Source organism: Petaurus breviceps, unplaced genomic scaffold, assembly GCF_028583685.1.
Source record: "Petaurus breviceps papuanus isolate PSGF00001 unplaced genomic scaffold, PetGlider_PUasm1.0 90822, whole genome shotgun sequence".
In the NCBI taxonomy this organism is placed as follows: Eukaryota; Metazoa; Chordata; class Mammalia; order Diprotodontia; family Petauridae; genus Petaurus; species Petaurus breviceps.
This window is the reverse complement of record NW_027187351.1, coordinates 24969147-24990861: the sequence shown is the minus strand read 5'-3', so window position 1 is coordinate 24990861 and position 21715 is coordinate 24969147. Positions and strand designations below refer to the sequence as shown.

General features: G+C 37.5%; 1 protein-coding gene across 1 annotated transcript in view; it reads right to left on the bottom strand.

Annotated features, from left to right (window-relative positions):
- The window catches only part of COL19A1 (collagen type XIX alpha 1 chain), a 426484-nt gene that overhangs the window by 45128 nt on the left and 359641 nt on the right, over positions 1 to 21715 (bottom strand). The window contains exons 38-43 of the mRNA XM_069070725.1: positions 20478 to 20522; positions 14259 to 14309; positions 14133 to 14177; positions 13464 to 13490; positions 5423 to 5476; positions 1030 to 1074 (exon numbers count right to left, since the gene is read on the bottom strand). Coding sequence (XP_068926826.1) covers positions 1030 to 1074; positions 5423 to 5476; positions 13464 to 13490; positions 14133 to 14177; positions 14259 to 14309; positions 20478 to 20522 — 267 coding nt within the window. The remainder of the gene's footprint in view (positions 1 to 1029; positions 1075 to 5422; positions 5477 to 13463; positions 13491 to 14132; positions 14178 to 14258; positions 14310 to 20477; positions 20523 to 21715) is intronic.

The window sequence follows — 21715 nt, the reverse complement described above, 5'->3', positions numbered from 1 at the left end:
TCATGAACTTACTCTGCAGGGGCACCTAGCAAAAGGATAAATGGTCCTCTATTCATGAAGCGTGACCACAAAATTTTAATTAGAGCAACCTGAATGAAGACAAGAATGATCTCCAGGGTTCTGCTAAATGATTCCAACCTTTCATGCTGTACTTTCTATTCATTTGAGGAGACCTTGAATAGATTAAAATATCTGACACCAATGAGCAACAAAAATGATTGAGAGGATTGAAGGACTAATTTATGAGGAAACATTAACAGTAATAAAGCTCAGCTAATAAAACTGGGCTAAGTGAAACCTAAGGCGGGTTATGGCTTTCTGCAAGGAAGTTGAAGCGCATGAACAACGGGGCTACAAGATATGGTCTCTAGAGTGCCGAGGAGTATAACTAGGGACTAGGAGATAAAATAAAGAAGAGAAAAGCCTAATTTGCATTTGTAAATTACACTTGTGTACTTATACATTGCTTATCATCAGTGGCCTTCTAGAGCTTTTGAAGTTCAATAGAATGAACGTGGAAAAGAGAGAGCACATTAATGTACAAAATAGAAAATGAATGAAAGAGAAGAAAAAAGACAAAGAATGGAGAGCCATATGGTGATAATGGCGGAATCCTATAAACTCCAGGGTGATCAGAAATGATATAGATAAATGATATATGATATTTCCATTCCATTAGGGAATGGAAAAGTGGATAAAGTGTGGGCATGAATGTTGGAGTAATAAACACAGAAGCATACTTTTCAGTGAAATGACTATGATTGTGAACTACTTTTGACTGGAAACCAGTTTTCTTTGGAAAATGGGGGAATTTTTACTGAATGAAGAACTTGAAAATATATTGATGGGGATAATTTTACAGTGGAAGAGAGAAACTGTTGCCATTATGTCCTGGCAAGTAAATTGTTATGGAAATTTTTCTTTTGTTCTTAAACCTCCTCATTAATTATCTTGCCACAAGTTTACAAGTTTACCAATGAGCTATAATTTACAATAATTTCACCCCCCTGTGAAATAAAATTAACTCACCGGTGTTCCTGCTATTCCTGGTGAGCCGGCTGGGCCTCGATCTCCCTAACAGAAGGAAATAAAAAAGATTAATTCTTTCAGCAACTTCTTTGGAGAAACTCTAAAATCAAATTATTTGATGAAGGTGGTGGAGCAATGCTATACTTATATATGAAATTACTGGTTAAAATAATCTGCATCTGGCTAAAGTGTAATAAATTGTACCTGGGGGGGTAGCATGTGTGAAAAAATAATTAATATGCATAACCAGAGATAGAACCCCACAGTGGGTTTGTCTTAGAGCTAGGAAGATTATGATGTTTAAGTACCTCTTCTGGCATATATGAGCTTTACAATCCTATACAAGTCATTTAATGGCTTAGTGTCCCCAGATAACTCTTGAAGACTATAAGTTGTGGATGAGCTACCTATGGGCACCAGTGGAGTGTGTTTTCTTGTGAGGAGTACCTACACTGATGAAAACACAAGTTTAGATCCAGCTCTGAACAACAATAACACAAATAAAACCAACCAGGTCTTTTCTTTTTACTTAAAGAAACAAAAACAAAAACATTGGCTCTAATGAAACTAAGGATTCAAGTTATTATTGTTACAATATGAACGTTTAAAAATCAAAAGCTAAACATATTGTGGCTAAGTTTAGGCTATTAGAAATGTAGTGGCTAAGAGCGATGTAGGTAATGCTAAACTATTAAAACAATTGATATGCTATTTTTATATGCTTAAAAAGACATTGCTATTAGTCAGAAGACATGGAGGATGGAAATGAAAATATCAACAGTTAAAGGTATTCTAACTATATGCATTTCTCCAGTTGGAAGAAAACTTCGCTTGTGTTATTCTTAACAGTATAGTGGTTCAATTGTTCTCATGAGAGTCATTTGAAAATGAGGTCATCTGGTATCCTAGGTAACTTTTACTGTCATCAGCCGCTGACTATACTAAGAAAGAAATGCTGGTGAAAATAAGTGGGATGATAGGATTTTTAGAGCTTGAAGGAATCTTAGAGCTCACTGAATCCAACCCCCTAATTTTACATATGAGAAAACTGAGGCCTAAAGTGGTTAAATAATTTGCCCAAAGTCACATAGTTACTTAGCAGTACAGCTGGGGCTAGGGCATACATCTCCTGACTCCTACTCCAATGATCCTTCTATTACACCTTTGTGTCTGCCCAAAGAATGGCAAGTTCATAAGTGAAGGAAGAAACATGGAACGGGTGGAAAATGGAGAACTGGCTGCTTTCACGAACTCATGTTTATTTAGCACTTTCTGGATTCATAGGAATATAGTATTGACTAAAAGTGATGTAGGCATCATATACTATGCCATGTATACTAGTAATTAAACGTAGGCAGCTAGGTGGCACAGTTGTAGAAAAGTAAACCTGGAGTCAGAAGATGTGAGTTTAAATTCTGCTACAAACCAGGTGTGTGACTCTAGATAAGTCACTTAATTTCTCTCATCCTCAGTTTCCTCATTTGTAAAATGGGGATAATAATAGTACTGACATCTCTGGGTTGTTTTGGGGATAAAATGTGGTAATATTTATAAAGTGCTTTGCAAACTATAAGGTGCTATGTAAATGCTGTTTTAGGGTTATTATGTAGATCTTTTTAAAAGAAAGCTAGGAAGAACAAAAATTGGATATATCTGTTAAATATTATACTCTGAGCAACTGGTTTTAAGTTATCAAGAGTAGAAACTACTGTTTCCAAATTAATGGGTGATAATGGAAAAATAATTATAACCCTTTTGCAATTTAGTGAGAATTTATCTATTTAGCCTTTTTTTTTTTTTTTAAAGCAATTGGGATTAAGTAACTTGCTCAAGGATACATGGCCAGGTGTTTCTGGGTGGGTGCTAAATGTCTGAGCCCGGATTTGATCCCAGGTTATCCCGACTCTGGGGCCAGTGCTTTTATTCACTGTGCTACCTGGCTGCCCCTCCTTTTAGTCTTCTAAAGTACACATAGAGATCAGTGTTTTTGGACTTATTCATATACATGATCTTTCTGTAGAAGAAATCTGATTTCTACAGGAAGGCCTACATCACTGCTCATTCCTATATCTGTACAAATCTAGGAAATGGTAAATAAACATGAGTTCATGAAAGCAGTCACATTTCTCTAACCATCTTGTTTCATCATTCACATGTGTGGATATATAAATTTATGTGTATGTATGTATATATAGTCACACATACATGTACATATATGCCTTTGGAACCCTGGTTTAAACAACCTCTCCTATAGATACTTAAGATATTGCTACTCATTCTGTTCTCTCTCTCTCTTAGATATAGTAATATTATCAGATTCTATAAATGATGTTGTTTAAACTGGAGTTCCATGTATACATAAATATGGAATGTATATGCAGGCATATATGACATATTTGCCTGCATATTACATATGTGTTCGAAGTCCACAAAGTTTCTATATATTCCTCAGAAGGATACCTCCCAATAATAAGAGTTTTTAACTAGTTATTTTTCTATTTTTGTTGTTGTTCATTCACTTCAGTCATGTCTGATTCTGTGGCCCCATGTGGGATTTTCTTGACAAAGATACTGGAGTAGTTTACTATTTCCTTCTCCTGCTCAATTTACAGATGAGGAAACTGAGGCAAACAGGGTTAAATGAGTGGCCAGGGTCAGAACTGATAAGTGTTTGATTTGAAATCACAAAGAGGAATCTCCCCAAATCCAGGCCTGGAACACTATCCACAGTGCCACCTACCAGCCCTATTTTTCTATTATTGTCCATTAATTTGGAAGCAGAAGTTTCTACTTTTCTACTTGCTGATATGTGACTCAGAACTCAGAGTACACTATTTCAAAGATACTTCCAGTTATTTGTTTCTCTTAGAGAAGAATTTTGATTTCTAGAGGAAGACCTACATCATACATGTACATCATCATGGCTAGCACTGATATAGTACTTTAAGATTAGAAAGGGCTTTACAAATATCACATTTTATCTTCACAACAAGCCTAGGAGCTAGGTGCTATTATTATCCTCATTTTATAGTTGAGGAAACTGAGGGAAACAGAGGTTAAGTGACTTTCTCAGGGTCACACAGCTAGTAGGAGTCTGAGAATGGATTTGAACTCAGTTCTTCTTGTCTCCAGATCCTATTATCTATCCACTGTGACACCTAGCTGTGTATGTATATGGACATGCACATGCATATATACATGTTATATATGTATATGTGTACATATATGTATATCTTGGGATAAGGATAAGGTCTGGACCTGTAATTTCATTAGTACAAGGAACTCCCATAAGAAAATTTCCTCTATCAATGTAAGTCAGCACCTTCTCTGCAACATTGAGTCTTAGAGAATTGCCTAGTGCACTGAGAGGTTAAGTGACTTCCCCAGAGTCTCACAGCTTGGTACGTGTCAGAGGCATAATTTGAACTCAGGTCTTTCTGGCTTCAATAACCAGTATTCTATTTTCTATGTCATGAATCACTTTGTCAGTCTGATAAATTTTAAGGATAAGACCAACTTTTTTAGCTGCATAAAATAAAATAGATAAGGTTACAAAGGGAATAAAAGAAATAATTATAAAACATTTTAAAAATACATGCAGGCCCTAAGTTAAGAATCCCTAAATTATTCCATGCTGCTTTTGCACTCTTTCTCTATAATATATATACACATATATGTATAACATACATATATAAATACCGTGTTTCCCCGATAATAAGACCTATCCCGAAAATAAGCCCTCCCCTTACTGTGTAAGATTCCTCTAACATAAGCCCTCCCCCAAAAATAAGCCCTATTGAGATTGCTACTGTAATGAAGGTGATCCCCTGCGCTACATGCTACATTACGGTACCCTCTGTATGCACCGTCCCCCCCCCCCCCATGAAATGCACACCGCGCTCTGAGCTGCATCCAATCAGAGCTGCAGTAGTGAGCGCGTCATCCTGCTCTTCCCCAGTGATTTGCTTGCTGGCGCCATTGAGAGCAGTGCCACGGAGGAGAGCTGAAGCAGGACAACATAAGCCCTCACCTGAAAATAAGCCCTCTGGTGTTTTTCTTTCCAAAAAATTTAATAAGACAGTGTCTTATTATCGGGGAAACACGGTATATACACATGTAAAACAACACCATAAATATAGGTTTCTTTGTTTTATATATCCTTTTCTCTCTCTTTATATATACATATATATGTTCATATTTGAGGTCATACTTCCTGACAGGTTTATCTAACTTCACATAAAACCTACAACTGCAGATAAAGACAACCATCTGTCAGTGTCATTGCTGTCCTTTTAAATTAAGGGGTTTCCCTTGGAAATAAATACAGAAGTCATGATAGACTGACAAATAGCAGTATAGTACTTCTAATTCAGGTGCTTTATGACAGTCTCACCTTTACACCTGGAAATCCTTCTAGTCCTGGAAGCCCCATGGGTCCAGGTTCTCCCTAGGGGGAAAAAATGGAAGTAGAAAACAAAGAGTAACTGGGATCAAAGTGTTTTAAAATATTTCATTCAACAGCATCTTGACCAAACCAACTTAAACACATAGTTGGGACATGATGTGACCCTGAGATCTAGAAGGGTAAAGCAGTTCTGGTGGGTTTGATTAAGATAGAAAGACTGAGCTTTGAGTAGAGGTCTACAAATGCGATACATATCTGAAGGGTATCCTAGTTAGGTATGGAGAGAGTCATCACCAGGTTGGCCATGGGGTAATGTATTATTTTGGCCAGATCAACTTTTAAAGTCCATTTACTCAATTAAAGAGGGCTAGGGAGCTATGTTGATGGAGGAAGTACCCAATCCTGATGAAATTATAGGTATGTGGGGCGGCCAGGTAGCACAGCAAGTAAGAGCACAGGCTTCAGTGTTGAGAAGACCTGGAGATCGAATCCCGGGCTCAGACACTTAGCACCCACCCAGAAACACCTGGCCGTGTAACCTTGAGCAAGTTACTTAACCCCAATTGCTTAGGGGCGGCCAGGTGGCTCAGCGGGTAAGAGCACCCGGCTCCAGTGTTGGGATGACCTGGAGATCGAATCCCGGGCTCAGACACTCAGCACCACACCCAGAAATAACTGGCCGTGTAACCTTGAGCAAGTTACTTAACCCCGATTGCTTAAAAAAATTAAAAAAAAAAAAGAAATTATAGTTATGTGAAGTTTGAAGCAGCAATAAGGGAGTGCACCTTTACAAAGAAAACCCAAGTACTGATTGGAGATAGTCAACAAGGGTGTTGCTAATGATAGGGGGAAGGCAGTGTGGAATAAATAAAAAGAGCGCTAGGAGGTCTGAGTTCTAATCCCAAATCCTACACTGATTAGCTGTGTGACCATGAGCAAATCATTTCATCTGAGTCTCATTTAAAAAATTTTTTAAACAATAACACTACTTACACGTATCTAATGTAAATGGTTGTTTTGTAAAGTTTAAATTGCTATAAAAATACATTATTTTTCTCACCTTTTATTTGCCTATGCATTATTGCTGTTTGTTTTTCTAAAAATTGCTGAAGAAAAAGTTATTCCCAAGAGTGGTGTGTGTTTATTTTCTGATTGTTTCAATTCTGATTAAGAACTTAATCAGAATGAATAGCTCTGGTGGTCAAGGTCAACTCCAGACCAATTTCAAGCAGAATTAGAATGAATGGACAGGTTCTAACAAAGTCTGCCAATTATAGAAGCACCTGGGGCTGTTTGATTGCTGGAAAACTTGTCCACACATTTCAAGAGTAGATGAAGACAAAACTCACTCAATGAAGTTTATATCCCTTATTTATTTTGTGAAGGAGCCTGGGTATTGTGGATGTTTTATTTAGGAGAAATACCTGAAAATGGACATTTCTGGCACCTTATAGAGGCAATTTTTCACACTGATGGTCACTAAGATACAGGAAAGACATAAGAACTTTTTATTTTATTTGAATGTTTTACATGTTCTAGTCTGTGGTCTACTAGGATTGGTAAATAGGATAGAGTAAATTGATAGTGAATAAAAGAAACTTGAAGAATGGACTTTGCAAATAGGAAGAGACAAATACTAGTTTTTTAAAAAAGCAATCCAGATAATGATTGTCATATTAAATTACCCTTTTAGGACACTAGCACATTTAAATACAATTACATAGGAAAGAACTTCCATAACTGGCATACAATTCAAATGTATTTATGCACACATGGACAGATATAACACCAATTTACTTTGAAAACATTGTCAAGTCTCAGATTTCTGTTAAGATTTCTTATCCCATCCTCATTAAAGAGCATTTAATAAATAGGCAGACAGCCTTTCATGCTGGGGTTTGAGAAATTTTTAAATGTCCATTAACAGACAACTAGTCAGCCAACCAAGAATGATATCTATGGTCAGGATATAGGAGACAGTAGTCTCCAACTGGGATGCACTCTCAGAATTTCTAAATTTCATAAATTCATAAGGTTAGAAAATATCACCTCTGAAAATAAAACAAATGAGAATCAAAATGGATGATCTGAACGAGTTGCTGAAACAACCTGTTTAGAGAGATGGCTTGTGAATGTATTGCTGATGATACTAGGATATTGAGATGATACTTTAGGATCAGACATACCTGGAAGAGAATTTAGAGGTCATGTAGTCCAACCTTCTAATTTTATAGATGAAGAAAATGAGGCCCCAAGCAATTAAGTGATTTACCCAAAGTTTTCTGATTTCAAACCCAGCTTTCTTTCCACTGTATCATACTACCTCTCATTTTCTGTGTGGGTCTTCAAAAAATGTTCACTCTTTGAGTCCAGGGACTATTTCATTTTTGACTTTGTATCCACAGAATAAAGCTCAGTTAATGGCACCAGGAAGTTACTTAACAAATGCTTGTTGAGTACATGGATAAATTCCTTCAGAATAGACATGGGGGACCTTCAGTGTCACCTTCTGTAATGGGAATGTAAATTTAAGGATCTTCCCTGCCCCTAGGCTAAAGTACACCTGGAGCCTGGGGTGGGAGGCTTGTTTTTCAATAGATACTTTTTGATTGGCCAGTGAGTCCAAAAGGTTGTTACATTCTCTGAGCCAGGAGGTTATATAAGCCCAGGTGTGAGGCTTTGTTTTGGGGCTCACTTTGAGAAGTGTTCTGTGATTTGACATGGATTATGGGAAGCCGTTGTCCAGAGCCCCCCGGCTTTGAAAAACCCAGATGTTGAAACCCAGATGTTGATTTGGTATGGATGTAATGGCTGGACAGTTTGGAAAGTTGTCTACTTGATCTGTTTCTGTCTTGATAATTATGCCTGTATACTTTGAAGTTCGGGGTGCTGACCTTTTTCCCCTGAACAAGGTAAACAATATATGTCTGACTAATTAAAGTAAACTTGTTTGAGTTGCTTTCCTTTATCAAAGCAGATCCAAGAATCTGTGTTGGCAGCAAACCCTGAAGACGCTTGGGGTGCTTGCTGCTACACCTTCTCAGACAAGAGCCTAATTAGTTTTAATTGGGGTGAGTTCTCATCAATGGTCTTCATTTACATGGTTCTTTCCCACCACCCTCACAAAGTGTATTTGGGGATCTACCCAAGGTTTCGTGGATTTCCAAGTCATACAAGGGTAGGGATCAATCCCTTTGTATCTATCTGGAATGAGATGATGCAGAGAAAGACACAAACTCCAATTCTTGGTCAGCTAAAAGAGGATTCCAGCTAGGGGAATTCCATGCAGTCACATACAAAGTCCTGAAATGTCAGACTACACAAAAATTTTGATCTGATTGCCTTTTCTATCTTGCCAATACACATCACTGCCATACCTGCATTGCATCCATCACTTGTACTAGTATATCAGTTTATCCCTTCCCCTCTGGAGAGAGGGTATAAAGGAGATGTATCCTCTCCATGTTTCTGAAAGAGTGGAGACTCCTCGACAGAGACTCCACAAATCTATTTGTGTCTATGGCTAATAAGACATTGCCTTACACAAAACTGCATTTGTTAGTCCAATTTCTAGGAATGCTTTTGATTCCCAGACTAAGCTAATCAGAGCCTTGTTTTAGAGCAGGGACTGTTAACCTTTTTGTTTTCATGGAATCCTTTAGCAGTGTAGTAAGGCCTATAAGTCCTTTCTCAGAATAATGTTTTTTAAAAAACTGAAGGAAAGGCTAAATTTCAGTCTGAGGTTAGTGGAAATAAAAAATGTTAAAAATTTTCCATCCTAGTTTGAGAATCCCCTGAAATCTTTTCACAGCAAAGGTCGTGGGGGAGGTGTAGCCCCAGGCTAAGAACTTCTATTTTTCAAGGATAGCTCTGAAGTTCTCCCTGTCTTTATTCTCAAAAGATGACATCTAGGAAAGAAGACAGTGTCTTTTTAATATCACTAGCATCAGCAGCTTCCCAGACAATGGTTCATAGGCTCAAGCTAAACACCCATAATGGAGGAGGCAACCGATAAAAACATGCTTCAGCTATGCTAATTGTAAGGCCTTTCTTCCTCATCTCCTTAGTCTTTCCTTCTTGACAAATGATTCCGGGGACATGAATGCACGGCAAGTGTTGCTTTCCCTGTGTGCACATGTATTTGTTTGCTTCTTTTTTGGCTGTTACATCTGGAAGCCTCAAAGCATTTTAGACATCATAGTTTATTGATGTTGACTCTCCCAAAATCTCGCTATGAAGAGAACAATCTAAATGTAACTGATATAAGGTAAATCATCTTGAAAAGGGTAATATGTGAGTGGAAAAGGAAAACAGTGCATTAGTCTTTATGGTGGAAAGAGAATCAAAAGGTATGAGGTTGTTAGTATTTCTCCAACTTTGTCCACATGCTCTGATGCTAATAGGTAACACCAGTTTAGAGTTAGAGTGAAGAAGGACATTTCAGTGGCCTACCACGACTTAGGAACATTAAAACCCCCTTGCTCTGATTCTTTGCCCACCAAGCAACCTCATCACCTATAATTTGGCCTTTCTGAGTAGACCTACCCTTTCTTGAGAGAATAAGTGAGTAAACTGAGACAGAGAAAGAAAAATAGTCCAAAGTGACATTTTGTGGGAACTGTTTATCTTTTATTCTGTGGAGAAGATATCCTGGGAAAAGACTTTAATTGCCATCCTTAGGGAATTGAATTGTAAGTCTATGGTCTGGATGAATTGGCAGTTGCAACCTATTGTTAGAGGTGACAGTAGCTATGACTTTTCTCACAGGTAATATTACTGAAATGTGGGGTTTGAAGGAAAGGTGAGAGGGGGTAAGATGGAGAGGAGAGGGAGGGAGGCCGGGAGGGAGAGAAGTGGTACACAAAAGCCTATGGGAAAAGAGGTTTCCTTTGTTTCTCACTTGGGTCCTAGTTACTCAGTTAATAAGAAGGCCATACATTCTTATTAATTTATGAAAACATATCAGTTCATGTCCCTTGGTTTCCTTATAAAGCCAAGATGAGAATTAATAAGGATGTGGGCATTAAGAGTTAGAGATTGGGGAGGGTTTGTGTCATTGTCAACTTGTGCTTCCTTGTCCAGTTACTCTCCCCATAAACTATAAATTAAAGTGAAGGAGGACATTTAATTAGTCAGCCGTATCTTAGGAACATCAAAATCCTTTTGTTTTTATGCAGTACCCACTCAGCAAACTCATTTACATTTTAGTCTCCAGAGTGAACCTCCCCACCAGGAAGGCATACTGTGTGGAAATAACAAGCCCTTTTGATCTTGATTCTAATATCAAGGTCCTCCTGTGGAGATGATGATGAGACACTGGAACCATGGCCACCACTAAGAAAATTGCTACTTCTGTGGCCCAAGTTGAACAGTCTACTTGACTTTTTACCATCTCTTTCACTAAATAAATGCTATGAACATTTATTAATCACCCACTATATATAGGACACTATTTGTAGCAAAATAGTCCCTGCTCTCTAGCAGCTTACATTCCACGGAGGCAGGAGTGGGGTAGGGTGGGGAGAAAAAGCATGTAAACAGTAAGTCTATATATGATCACTTTAGGAGGGAGAATCAAAGGAATCAGGTTAATAAGAGGAATATGAGCTGAGCCTTGCAGGAAGCAAAGGATTCTAAGAGGCATAGGTAAAGATGGAGCATATTCCAGGCATGAGAAACAGGTATGGAGGGAAGAGATGGAGTTCTGCCTTTGTGGAGTATTATTTGGATAATTACAAAAGAAGATAAGCTCCTTGAGGATACAGATTATGTATTACAATTTGGTGTCTCATGGGCATATATTAGATGCTCAATAAATATTAATTGAATGAAGTTAAAGTAGATAATATAATCTTTTTCCTCACAGAGTTTACTAGCTTTTATGGTGAGGAATAACATGTGACATCTGAGATAATAAAATAATTATTGGATATTCCTCCAATACAAAGATTCATAAGACTACTGTCATTGGAAATGGTAACATGTGAATGTCAGCAATAGAAGGGTGGGGCTTTACATGGAATCTAGAGAAAGGGGGAGCCAAATACTACTTGGAGCAGGTATTGCCTTGAGAGTCATACAAACAGAACTTCACCTCAGAGCAGCTGTTATGTCTTCCTCCTACCCTGCCTAAAAAGTCCACCAACTGTAATTATTACTTTTTGGTTAGAGGATTGTCTCTACAACGAGCATTTTGGAATGGAGGAAAAGGAGTTTGTAGGTGACAAGGGGAGGAGAGGTAGAAGGATATTGAAAACAAATTTTACCTATATTCCATTTTCCCTAGCTCAGTCTGATTGCTCTGTCTTTGTCTGTCTGTCTCTCCACCCCCCTTTCACATATATACACACACACAGATGCACACATTAAAAATATTAAGAACTTACATATTTGTTGTATAAGTCCTTAAAAACAGAAGACTGCTTGCCAGGTTAATTTTGGAGCTTGCACATTTGTTTTTTCATATTTGAGTCTTGACTAATCTACCAGGTTCAAATTCCATGTAAATCTATTTAACCATCTATGTCACTTGTCACTCACTTTCCCACCTAAATAAATTTGAATTTTTTTTGTTTTCCTCTGATGAATTTTTCAGTTTCTCTTATTAACAGCACTAATAGCATGAGGATAAAGCTGAATCAATAGTGTAGCAAAATTTGCCAGCAGGGAAGCTAATTGTATTGTATCTGGTACCAATTCACCATCTTGCAGTTATTTGGGTGATTGAGAAAGATCATTCTGGTCATTTGGATTGAAAATGGAAGACTGAATAAGCAAGGACTTCCATGATAATATGAAAAAATGATTCAAATTAGGATGAAGAATTAGGTTATTGAAACAGAGAATAAAAATATTGCAGGTGAAGAACTGACAACTTTTGAGTAAGGAAACAAAGATGACCACTAAATCCAATTGAAAATATGGTAGTATGGTAGTCCTGGATGAAGAGGGGCTCAAAGGGAAAGACAATTGTTTTTGTCCTCAAGGTGATGAATATATATATATATATATGTATATATATGCATATATATACATATATATATCCAATTACCGAGAAGAAGAGAAAATGTTGGATTCATCAATCCTCTATTTTAAAATTTAGTCAGATGTGCAATGGTTGCCTTTTTTGACTTGATTTTTTCACTGATTTAGCATCCATTAATTTAATCTCATCAGATGGAAGCAGAATGAAATAGCTGTTAAAATATTTCATGTGACAATAGGAAAGAATCTATTGGTTTTGAATCTATATCTGAAGGTTAAGGGGACATTAAAGGGGATCACACAGGCTAGAACATATGTTTGAAAAGGATGGAATAGAAAAAAATGCCAAAGAATTAAGGAAATCTAATTAAATTTGGCAGATTTTTTAGAGTTCAGCTCCATGGTTGAGAGGGATGTTGCATCCAATTATCATCTTCTTGGCTATTAGATAAGGTATTCTCATTACATGCTGAGAGTTAACCTCTTGATACATTACTCCTAATAAGAAGGTTTATGACAGCATACTAAATCTTCTCCTTTGGGATCAGTGCATAATGTTTATAAAGCAAACAAACAGCCTCTCTTTTTCTCTGACACATGTATTAAGGAATTACATTCCAAGTAGGGCATCCTATAGTAGAAGCTTTGTTCAAAAATGTCCCTAGGAATTGTTATACCAATGGGCAAATCAACAGTCTGCTAAAATAATGAATCATCAATAGGAAAAATTCCACCAGGAGAAGATGTTTTATTTTTCAATAGATCTGTTTGTGTGTTCTTTCTTAAATAACAGAATGATTTCTGAAATAGGCTAAGACTGAGAGATAAAGTGACAGTAACAAAATCAGGCTTTGGGAGAAGATGGAAGGATCTTTAAAAAAAAAATAAGCATATTGCCTTTCTTATGTTTGCCACAGGCTAATTCTTTTTAAATTGCAACTTATGGATATTTAGAAAGATAGACCCACTTCACTGTATTCCCCAATTTCAATTTAGAAAGAATTGCTATTTTTTAAAAAGATAAAAAAAGCGAATATATACATACCATTGAGCCAGGATCTCCTTTCGGACCCTACAGGAAAAGCATTGAAATATATTTAAGTGATTAGCAAAAATAGAAAGAGCCATAGCATCCACTCTCAGTTTGCATTGGTTAATCTTCTGGTATATTTTCTACATTAATTATAATATTCATAATATAATATATTGTATATAATATGTTAATTTATATTCATGACTAAAAAGTCATGCAAACTTTGTATCTGCCCAGAGCAATTCTTCTACCTTAAAAATCAATACCTGAAGAATATCATGTCAAAAATAGGGTTGTTTGGTAGAGTGAGTATTTGGAGCAATATCCCAGGCTCCACTGATCTGTGTCACCATGGACAAGTTACAACCATTCTGGTTCTCTGTTCTTTCATCTTCAAAATAAGGAAGTTGGATTTGATGACCTGTGACGTCCCTTTCAACTGTTAATCTATGATCCCATGCTTTTAGTTTCAGAGAGTATTACAGTAAGACAAAATTCTAATTATTTGTTTTTAATGTAGAGAAACTTTTTAGCAACCACAACCCAAGTCTTTTAATTATCTTCCTTGTGCTATGAAAATTTTCTCTGCAATTCAATGTGAAGGCTGTCACTGACTATGAGAATCTTTTCATGATCACTGTTTGGCTAACATAAGTTTACTTAAAAGAGATAAGTACTCACTGAAGGACCAGGGGGTCCAGGATAAGTAGCAATACTTCCACCTCCCTAAATTGATAAGGGAAAAAGTGCCAATTAATACTTATATAACACTGGAAAATGATTTCAAGTGATTGAAAAAGTAACTACCTGGAGTTTATATAAACTGCTCATTCCATTCCCTTCAATGAGTGGCAAACCCTGAAAGATGAGAAAAAAATCATTCAACTTACACAGGAATTATCATTTCCATTCCTTCATGTCAATGATCCAGTAGAATTTATGATTTATACTGGATTTTAGAAATATATGCTGCTAACTCCAAGAATGGCAAAATATTCAACTAGGAAGATAAGTTAACGCTATAGAGGACAGAATTTATAGTGACAAAAATTCAGTTTTTGTTTTTACCTTCCCTAGGGAGGAAAAAAACAGAAACAAAAACCCCTGTAAAAGAAAAAGTCATACCTGGAACATAAAGGTACTTTTAGGGTAGGTTGAAACAAATGATAAAACCAGCAGATGAGAAACTTATGGATACAAAGGAAAATAGTACCTATTCATTCAAATTCAGTTGCTGAATTACCAGCTTATGCTGTTTATAGTCTGCTGACCTCAGTAGCATTTACCATAGGCTAACATACAAGAGAACTAATAAAAATGAGAATGCAAGAAAATCTGGTTACTGAAAAGTAGTTTCCTCCAGTTTCTTCATGAGACACAGATGATTAAGGAGTAGATGTGTTATGTCAGTGTGAATTTATCTATAAAATACACCCTAGGAAAAATGGGGAACAACTTTGTAGGCATAAAGTTTGTATGTAACTTGTAAAGTTCAAAATAAATAATTCTAGAATCTTTAAGACAGGAAGTTTTCATTCATGGAAACCCTAACCTTTACCTGTTTTTGTTCAGTTTCAGCAGTATCTGACTCTTCATGACCCTCTTTGGGGTTTTCTTGGAAAAGATACTGGGGTGGTTTGCCATTTTCTTCGTCTAGCTCATTTTACAAATGAGGAAATTGAGGCAAATAGGGTTAAGTGACTTGCTGAGGGTCACACAGCTAGTAAGTGTTTTAGCTTTTCCAAAACCCATGTAATGGTAATGTAATTTTGAATTTGAAGATACCTTTTGTGTTGGCAAAAGCAACAGGTACTTAATACTTAGTAACTGATGAAGCCTCTGATTAGGGGAACAGAAGGTATTAACTCCTGTCTCGAGTTAACTGACAAAACAGGAAGGGGTTGGCTGAAGGAAGTAGGTAATACTGTGTATATAAGAAAAGCCCCAGAGAGGCACAGTCAGAATTTCCTTGAGACTGAGATCTGGTGACAGAGCAGCTACAGAAGAATGGAGAACTGAGTCCTGAGAACTTGTGGTGGAGGTGGAGCTTCTTCTGAACAGGATCCCAGGAGCCCAGAGCCAGGAGGCCAGGAGCCAGGAGCCCAGGAGCCCAGAATCCAGAGCCAGGAGCCCCAGAGCCCAGGAGCCAGGAGCCCAGGTGACTGAAGCATGACTGGGATACTGAGACTTTGTTTGTGGCTTGGTTGAGCCTTGAATTCCCTGAATCAGAAATGATGAAGGATCTGACATGGACCAGACCCTGTGAAGTTCAGTGTGGAGCAGGACCTGCCCAGAGAGCTGGTCAAGGAACTGGGAACTGTTTGCCATTGAACCCAGGTGACAGTCTGGTGAATCCAGGTAGAATCTGGAACCATGGAAGGTGATCCAGGGAATCTGAGAACAGGCCCCAAGTCAAGATGAAAAGACCTCTCCTTGGGTACTGAGTAATTATGGAATTATAGTTTACTAGTGACCTAAGGGGTGGAGGGTTTTATATATGATACTTAGTAAGACTTTACTGAATAAGTGACTGATTTGTACTTTGAATAATTTGAGACATTGTTACTGATAAGTGACTGAGTTAATCAAGACTTTGCCCCATGAGTGGAAGACTTTGACTGTGTACTTTGATACCACTGAGAAGTGAATGAGTTAACTTAAGAGTAACTATTTTACTCTGAGACTATTTTGTGAATATTATATTATGATTTTCTGTGATAAGTTGTAATATGGTGAATGCTGTATTTTGAATTATGCTATACCTTGATTTTCCATGCATGTTTTGTTTTTGTTATGGAATAGAGTGATCACTATACTGAGTAATCAGAATCTTAAAAAAGCTGTTCACAGTAGCAGTTCTTCTGGAAAGCTTCTGTGCATGGCATTACAACCCATTGTAAAAGATAATGAGATAATGAGTGCCCTGGGAATCTGATGATATTTTGAGTTTTAGTTTGGATTTTCTGCCAGCTACTTGGGTGACTTTGGGTAAGGATTTTTACCCTCAGGGCCTTAGTTTCTGCTGCTCTAAAATGAAGAAGGTAGAGCAGATGATCTTCTCTAACTAAAATGTTGGCTATGTCATAGTAAATGTCAAGCCAAATTAGTCCTCTTTGTGTGAACAAATATTCATAACTGTGCCTTCTCTTTTATTATTGTGTATTCTATTTTTAAAAAATCATAGAAGCAATAGATACCAGATCACCATTTGGGGATTCTGATGTCAGCTGAACTTTATAGTGAACCAGTGCAAGTAATCAACACCTTCATTTTTTTTTGGCTCAAAAATATGGCATCCTGAACTTCACCACAAAGCTTGAAAATATGAAAAGAGATACTGTTGCTAAGGAAATACCCTAGATTTATCTCTTGTCATTCTGGCTCTCCCTCTTCCTTGCAACCCCAAATCCTATTCTTTGCCTCTATTCAAACTCCCATCTTTTCAACACTAAATTCTTTCCCAGGCCATCACCCCTGCACCAGCTACATTCTATTCCCTTCCCAATATTGACTTCTTGTGGAACCATCTCAATGCTACATCGTTCCCTTCTCTCTTGAATCCCTTGCCTCCTTATTCTCTTGAAGGTCTCACTGGGCCAAGTTTCAGTCTTGGATTATTCCCATTATCCACTGCCTTAACTCCAAGTCATGTGCATCATGTCTAGAGTTAGAGAAGCAAGAGCTAAATCACAAAGCTAGAGAAAACCACAAAATCATGTTGACTGGGCTTACTACAAATTTATGTTACATAATCACAGCTGGGCCCTCACTGCTGCAAAGCAAACCTTTTATTCCTCCCTACTTGGTTCACTATCCTACTTGGCACAATGGCTTCTTCTAAACCTTTCCATCCCCTCTCAAAGCTCTCATGGCTCTTGATCCACTTACTTTTTCAGCTGAGAATTTTCCTTCTTTTTTCACTGAGAAAACATTGAATCTCTTTGCTCAGAGCTACATCTCATGCCTCCTCCTCATCTCACATCACATAATTCAGACACCTTCCACTTCTATCTCTTCATTCACCCCTGAACAACATGAAGAGGTGGTTCTTCTCCTTGCTGAAGCAAATCCCTCCACATGAAGTGAATCCATTCCAACTTATCTTCTCCAGCAGATCGTTCCCTGTATCACCCCACTCTTTTACTAATGTATTTCTGTCTACTGACTGCTTTTCTACTGCCTACAAACATGCCTATGTATCCTACATCCTCAAAAAACCCTCACTTGATCCATCAGTCCCCACTAACTATTATCTTTACATCTCCCATTTGTCAGTCAGTTAATAAGCATTATTAAGTGCCTACTGCATGCTAGGCACTGTGCTAAGTACTGGGGATAGATACAAAGGAAGGCAAAAGATAATCCCTGCTTTTGAGGAACTCACAATCTGACACGGGAGACAAGCAGCAAACAGATATGTACAAATGAGCTTTAAACAGGATAAAACTTAAAAAATAACATAGGAAAGGCACTAGAATTACAAGGATTGGAAAAGGTTTTCTATAGAAGGTGGTATTTCACCTGGGACTTGAAGGAAGCCAGGAGGAGGAGATGAGGAGGGAGAGTTTTCTAGGCATGAGAGAGAGCCAACGAAAATGCCCAGAGCTAAGAGACATTGTCCTGTAAGCAGAAGGGCCAGTGTCACTGGATTTAAGAGTATGTGTGGGAATGGAGGGTGTAAGAAGACTAGAAAGGTAGGAGGGCTTTGAACACCAAACAGAAGATTTTATATTTGATCCTGGAGATGATAGGGAGCCATCAGGGTTTATTGAGTATGGAGGTGATATGGTTAGGCTGGCACTTTATCACTTCCATGGCTAGAGCATTGACTAGAGTGGAGAAAGGGCTGTGACAGTTAGACCCTCTAGTAGGCTACTGCAGTAGACCAGGTAGGAGATAATGAGTTCCTGCACTAGGATAATAGCCATATGAGAGAAGATAAGGGACCGTATTCAAGAGATGAAGAAGGTAAAACCTGCAGTTCTTTGCAACAGTCTGGATATGGGAGGGTGAGAGATAATAAGGAATTGAAGATGATACCTGTATTGTGAACCTGGAGGCTTAGGGGGAGGGTGGAGCCCTTGAAAGTAATAGAGAAGTTTTGAGGGGGAGAGGGTTTAGGGGGGAAAATGAATTCAGTTTTGGACATGATGAGTTTAAGATGTCTATTGGATACAGTTCAAGATGTCTGAAAGACAACTGGAGATGTGTGACTGGAAGTCAGCAGAGAAGTGAGGGATGGATAAGCAAATCTGAAAATCATTAGCATAAAGAGTAAGGGAATAATTGAATCTGTAGAAACTGATGAGATCACCAAGCAAAGTAGTATATAGAGAGAATAGAAGAGGGTATAGGACAGAGTCCCATGGGACCTATAGTTAGTGAGCATGAACTGGAAGAGTATTCAGCAAAGGAAACTAAGGAGCAGTCAGATAGGTAGGAAGAGAATGGGAGAGTGGCATCCTGAAACTTAGACAAAAGAGAATACCCTAGAGAGGAGGGCAGTCAACATTGTCAAAGGCTGCAGAGAAGTCAAAAGAAATAAGGATTGAGAAAAAAATGGATTTGGAAATTGAAAGATTATTGGTAAATTTAGAGAGAAAATAACAGTGGGATGATGAGAATCTGGATTGTAGGGAGTTAAAGGAGAGTGAAAGTAGAGGAACCTTTTCATCTGAGATAGAAACAGTTGAGGGAAGGGCATCTACATAGAAGACTATCCAAATGTAGATGAGAAAGTTGCTAACAACCATTGCTCTTGCAAGGGTTGGGAGGAACAAAGTAAGCTTCAGTAAGAATGGAGAAGTAAGAACCTTGGTTGCAAAGAAGGAATGGCTAGGCTAATTGTCATCAAGATGGTGACTGCCATCTGTAGAACTCCTCATGAGGAGGAAGTATCATCTATATTAGCACCTCAAAAGAAAATACTGCTTTGCCCATACTGGTTCTGGTTTTAACTATTACAAGAGCTGGAGGCGGCTAGGTGGTGCAGTCAACAGAGCACCGGCCCTGGAGTCAGGAGGACTTGAGTTCAAATCCAGCCTCAGACACTTAACACAAAAACTAGCTGTGTGACCTTGGGCAAGTCACTTAACCCCAACTGCCCTCCAAAAAGCAAAAATAAAAAAGAATTACAAGAGCTCTGGTTCCCCAATAAGTGGAAAAAGTGTATGTTGGTTTCTTAAGAAAGATATTTAAGTAGCATGCTATTTAAATATTCTACTTTCTTTTAGCACAGGCCACATTGTTACCATAAATGGTTCTGAGAGGAGGAATGAATCCTTAGCCTCATAAGACTATAGATTTCTGCTATGGGTTCAACATGGTTTCAGATGAGGAAAGAATTAAATGAGGAGATCTCAAGAGCTAGGAGGTACCTTAAAGAAAATTTAGTTAAATCTAATAATTTTAATTGATATTGATTGAAGAGGATATGGAAAATTATTCCTCTCTCCTCCATATCTGGTCATATGTCTTTCACTATCATCAATAAAATAAACATTGTTATATAATTTATTACACAAGGAGAATTTAATGTACTGTACATCTTATCAACAAACACCTTGAGGGCAGGGACCATAATTTACCTAAACTCTGTATCTCAACATTGCCTAGCAAAATACTCTAAATGTGACAGCTACTTAGTAAATACTTGTTGATTTGTTTTTAATTTGTTGATTATCTTTGACCCCTAGGAGCTTCGACTCTAAGTAAGAACTGATGTATGTATGAAGGTATGGGAAATGAATAATCACATAATTATACCCATGCAGAATGGGCAATAAAATATTTATAAAGGGCAAAGTTATATGTATTTTTCATGTAGAACAAATGGGGGAGAACCAAGTCTCTCCAAGGCTAAATGGGTATATGGTTTATTTATTTATGGTGCTTGTATATATAGATACATATCTAATTATATGATGATTTGTGTTAGTTTTATGTTCATCTAAACATAGATTAGATGATAAGTTATCATTGTTAAAAATGTGAATTTCAAAGTTTTCAACCATGAAAAAAACTTACAGGAGGTCCAGGTGGTCCAGGTTTTCCTGGTGATCCTTCATTGCCCTGAAAATATTATAAGAATTTTATGTCACAATAGGAAAATATTTGGTTTAGCTATTCTTTTCTGTATGTCACCTACTGTCTATAAACCATAAATCTGAATGTCAAAAGAACCATCCTTAGAAAAAATATATTGGTATACCATTTGGCTTCTACTTGCCTAATTCTCTCCCTCCCAGACCCCTTAATACAACTAAAGGAATAGTCTAACTTCTTTATTTTATAGATGAGGAAATTGAGGCCCAGGGAGGTTAAGAGCATATAAATTCCCTGAGAGTAAGGATTTTCCCATATACTATATTTGTATCTCTGTGCCTGGCACACAGTAGGCACTTAAGGAATATTTGTTGATTAATTGTCCAAAGTCACAGTGGTAGTGTTGGAGGTAGAATCTGTTCCTCATGCACAGAAAAGGGCAGTGTCTCCTCCTCTCATATTCTTCTATCATTTCTATTGATAAGAATTATGATAGAAATAGTGAGATAGCCACCCCAGGCATTCATATGCCTGATATATGTGGTGAGGCCTCTACAAAGAGACAAAGTGGGCTGGGATACTTTGTCTTCTTTGATTGCATTATATCCACTTTAGTTTTTGTGTGCCAAGGGCAATGTTGATGTAAAATTGTGTGCAAAACCATAATGAAAAGCTTTCTTCATTTGACAGTGTGGTATAGCAGATAGCTACTCCTGAGTCAGGAAGACCTTAGTTTAAGCTTTGTCTCTGATACATACTAGGTGTGTGACCCTGGGCAAGTCACTTAACTCCCAGAGAGTCAGGCAACATTCTAAGACTGTAAGTTGCAGAGCAGGTACTGATTGAATTGTTAAAGAGAATTTCCTCACTAGGAGTTTCTTTAATGAAATAATAAGCACAATCTAAAAAATAAAAAAGGCACCTCCTACTGAATATAAGTAATAACTATAGAACACTACTTCGGGAACATTTCCTTTACGGTAAAATTGCCTGGGACATATTATTCTTTTCTAAAGAATCAGGATGAAAGATTTATGAGATAAGAAATTCAGGATTCAACTTGAGAAAATGTATTTCATAGTATTTTGTTTTTAAAATATAGTTCAAAAGTTTCCTTTTCTCCAAGGTATAGTGACTTTGGAAACTTTAATCTCAAAGTATTTTAGTATTCCTAGGTTTTCTCAGAGCAGTAATTTTGTATCTAAAGCAAATAACAGTAG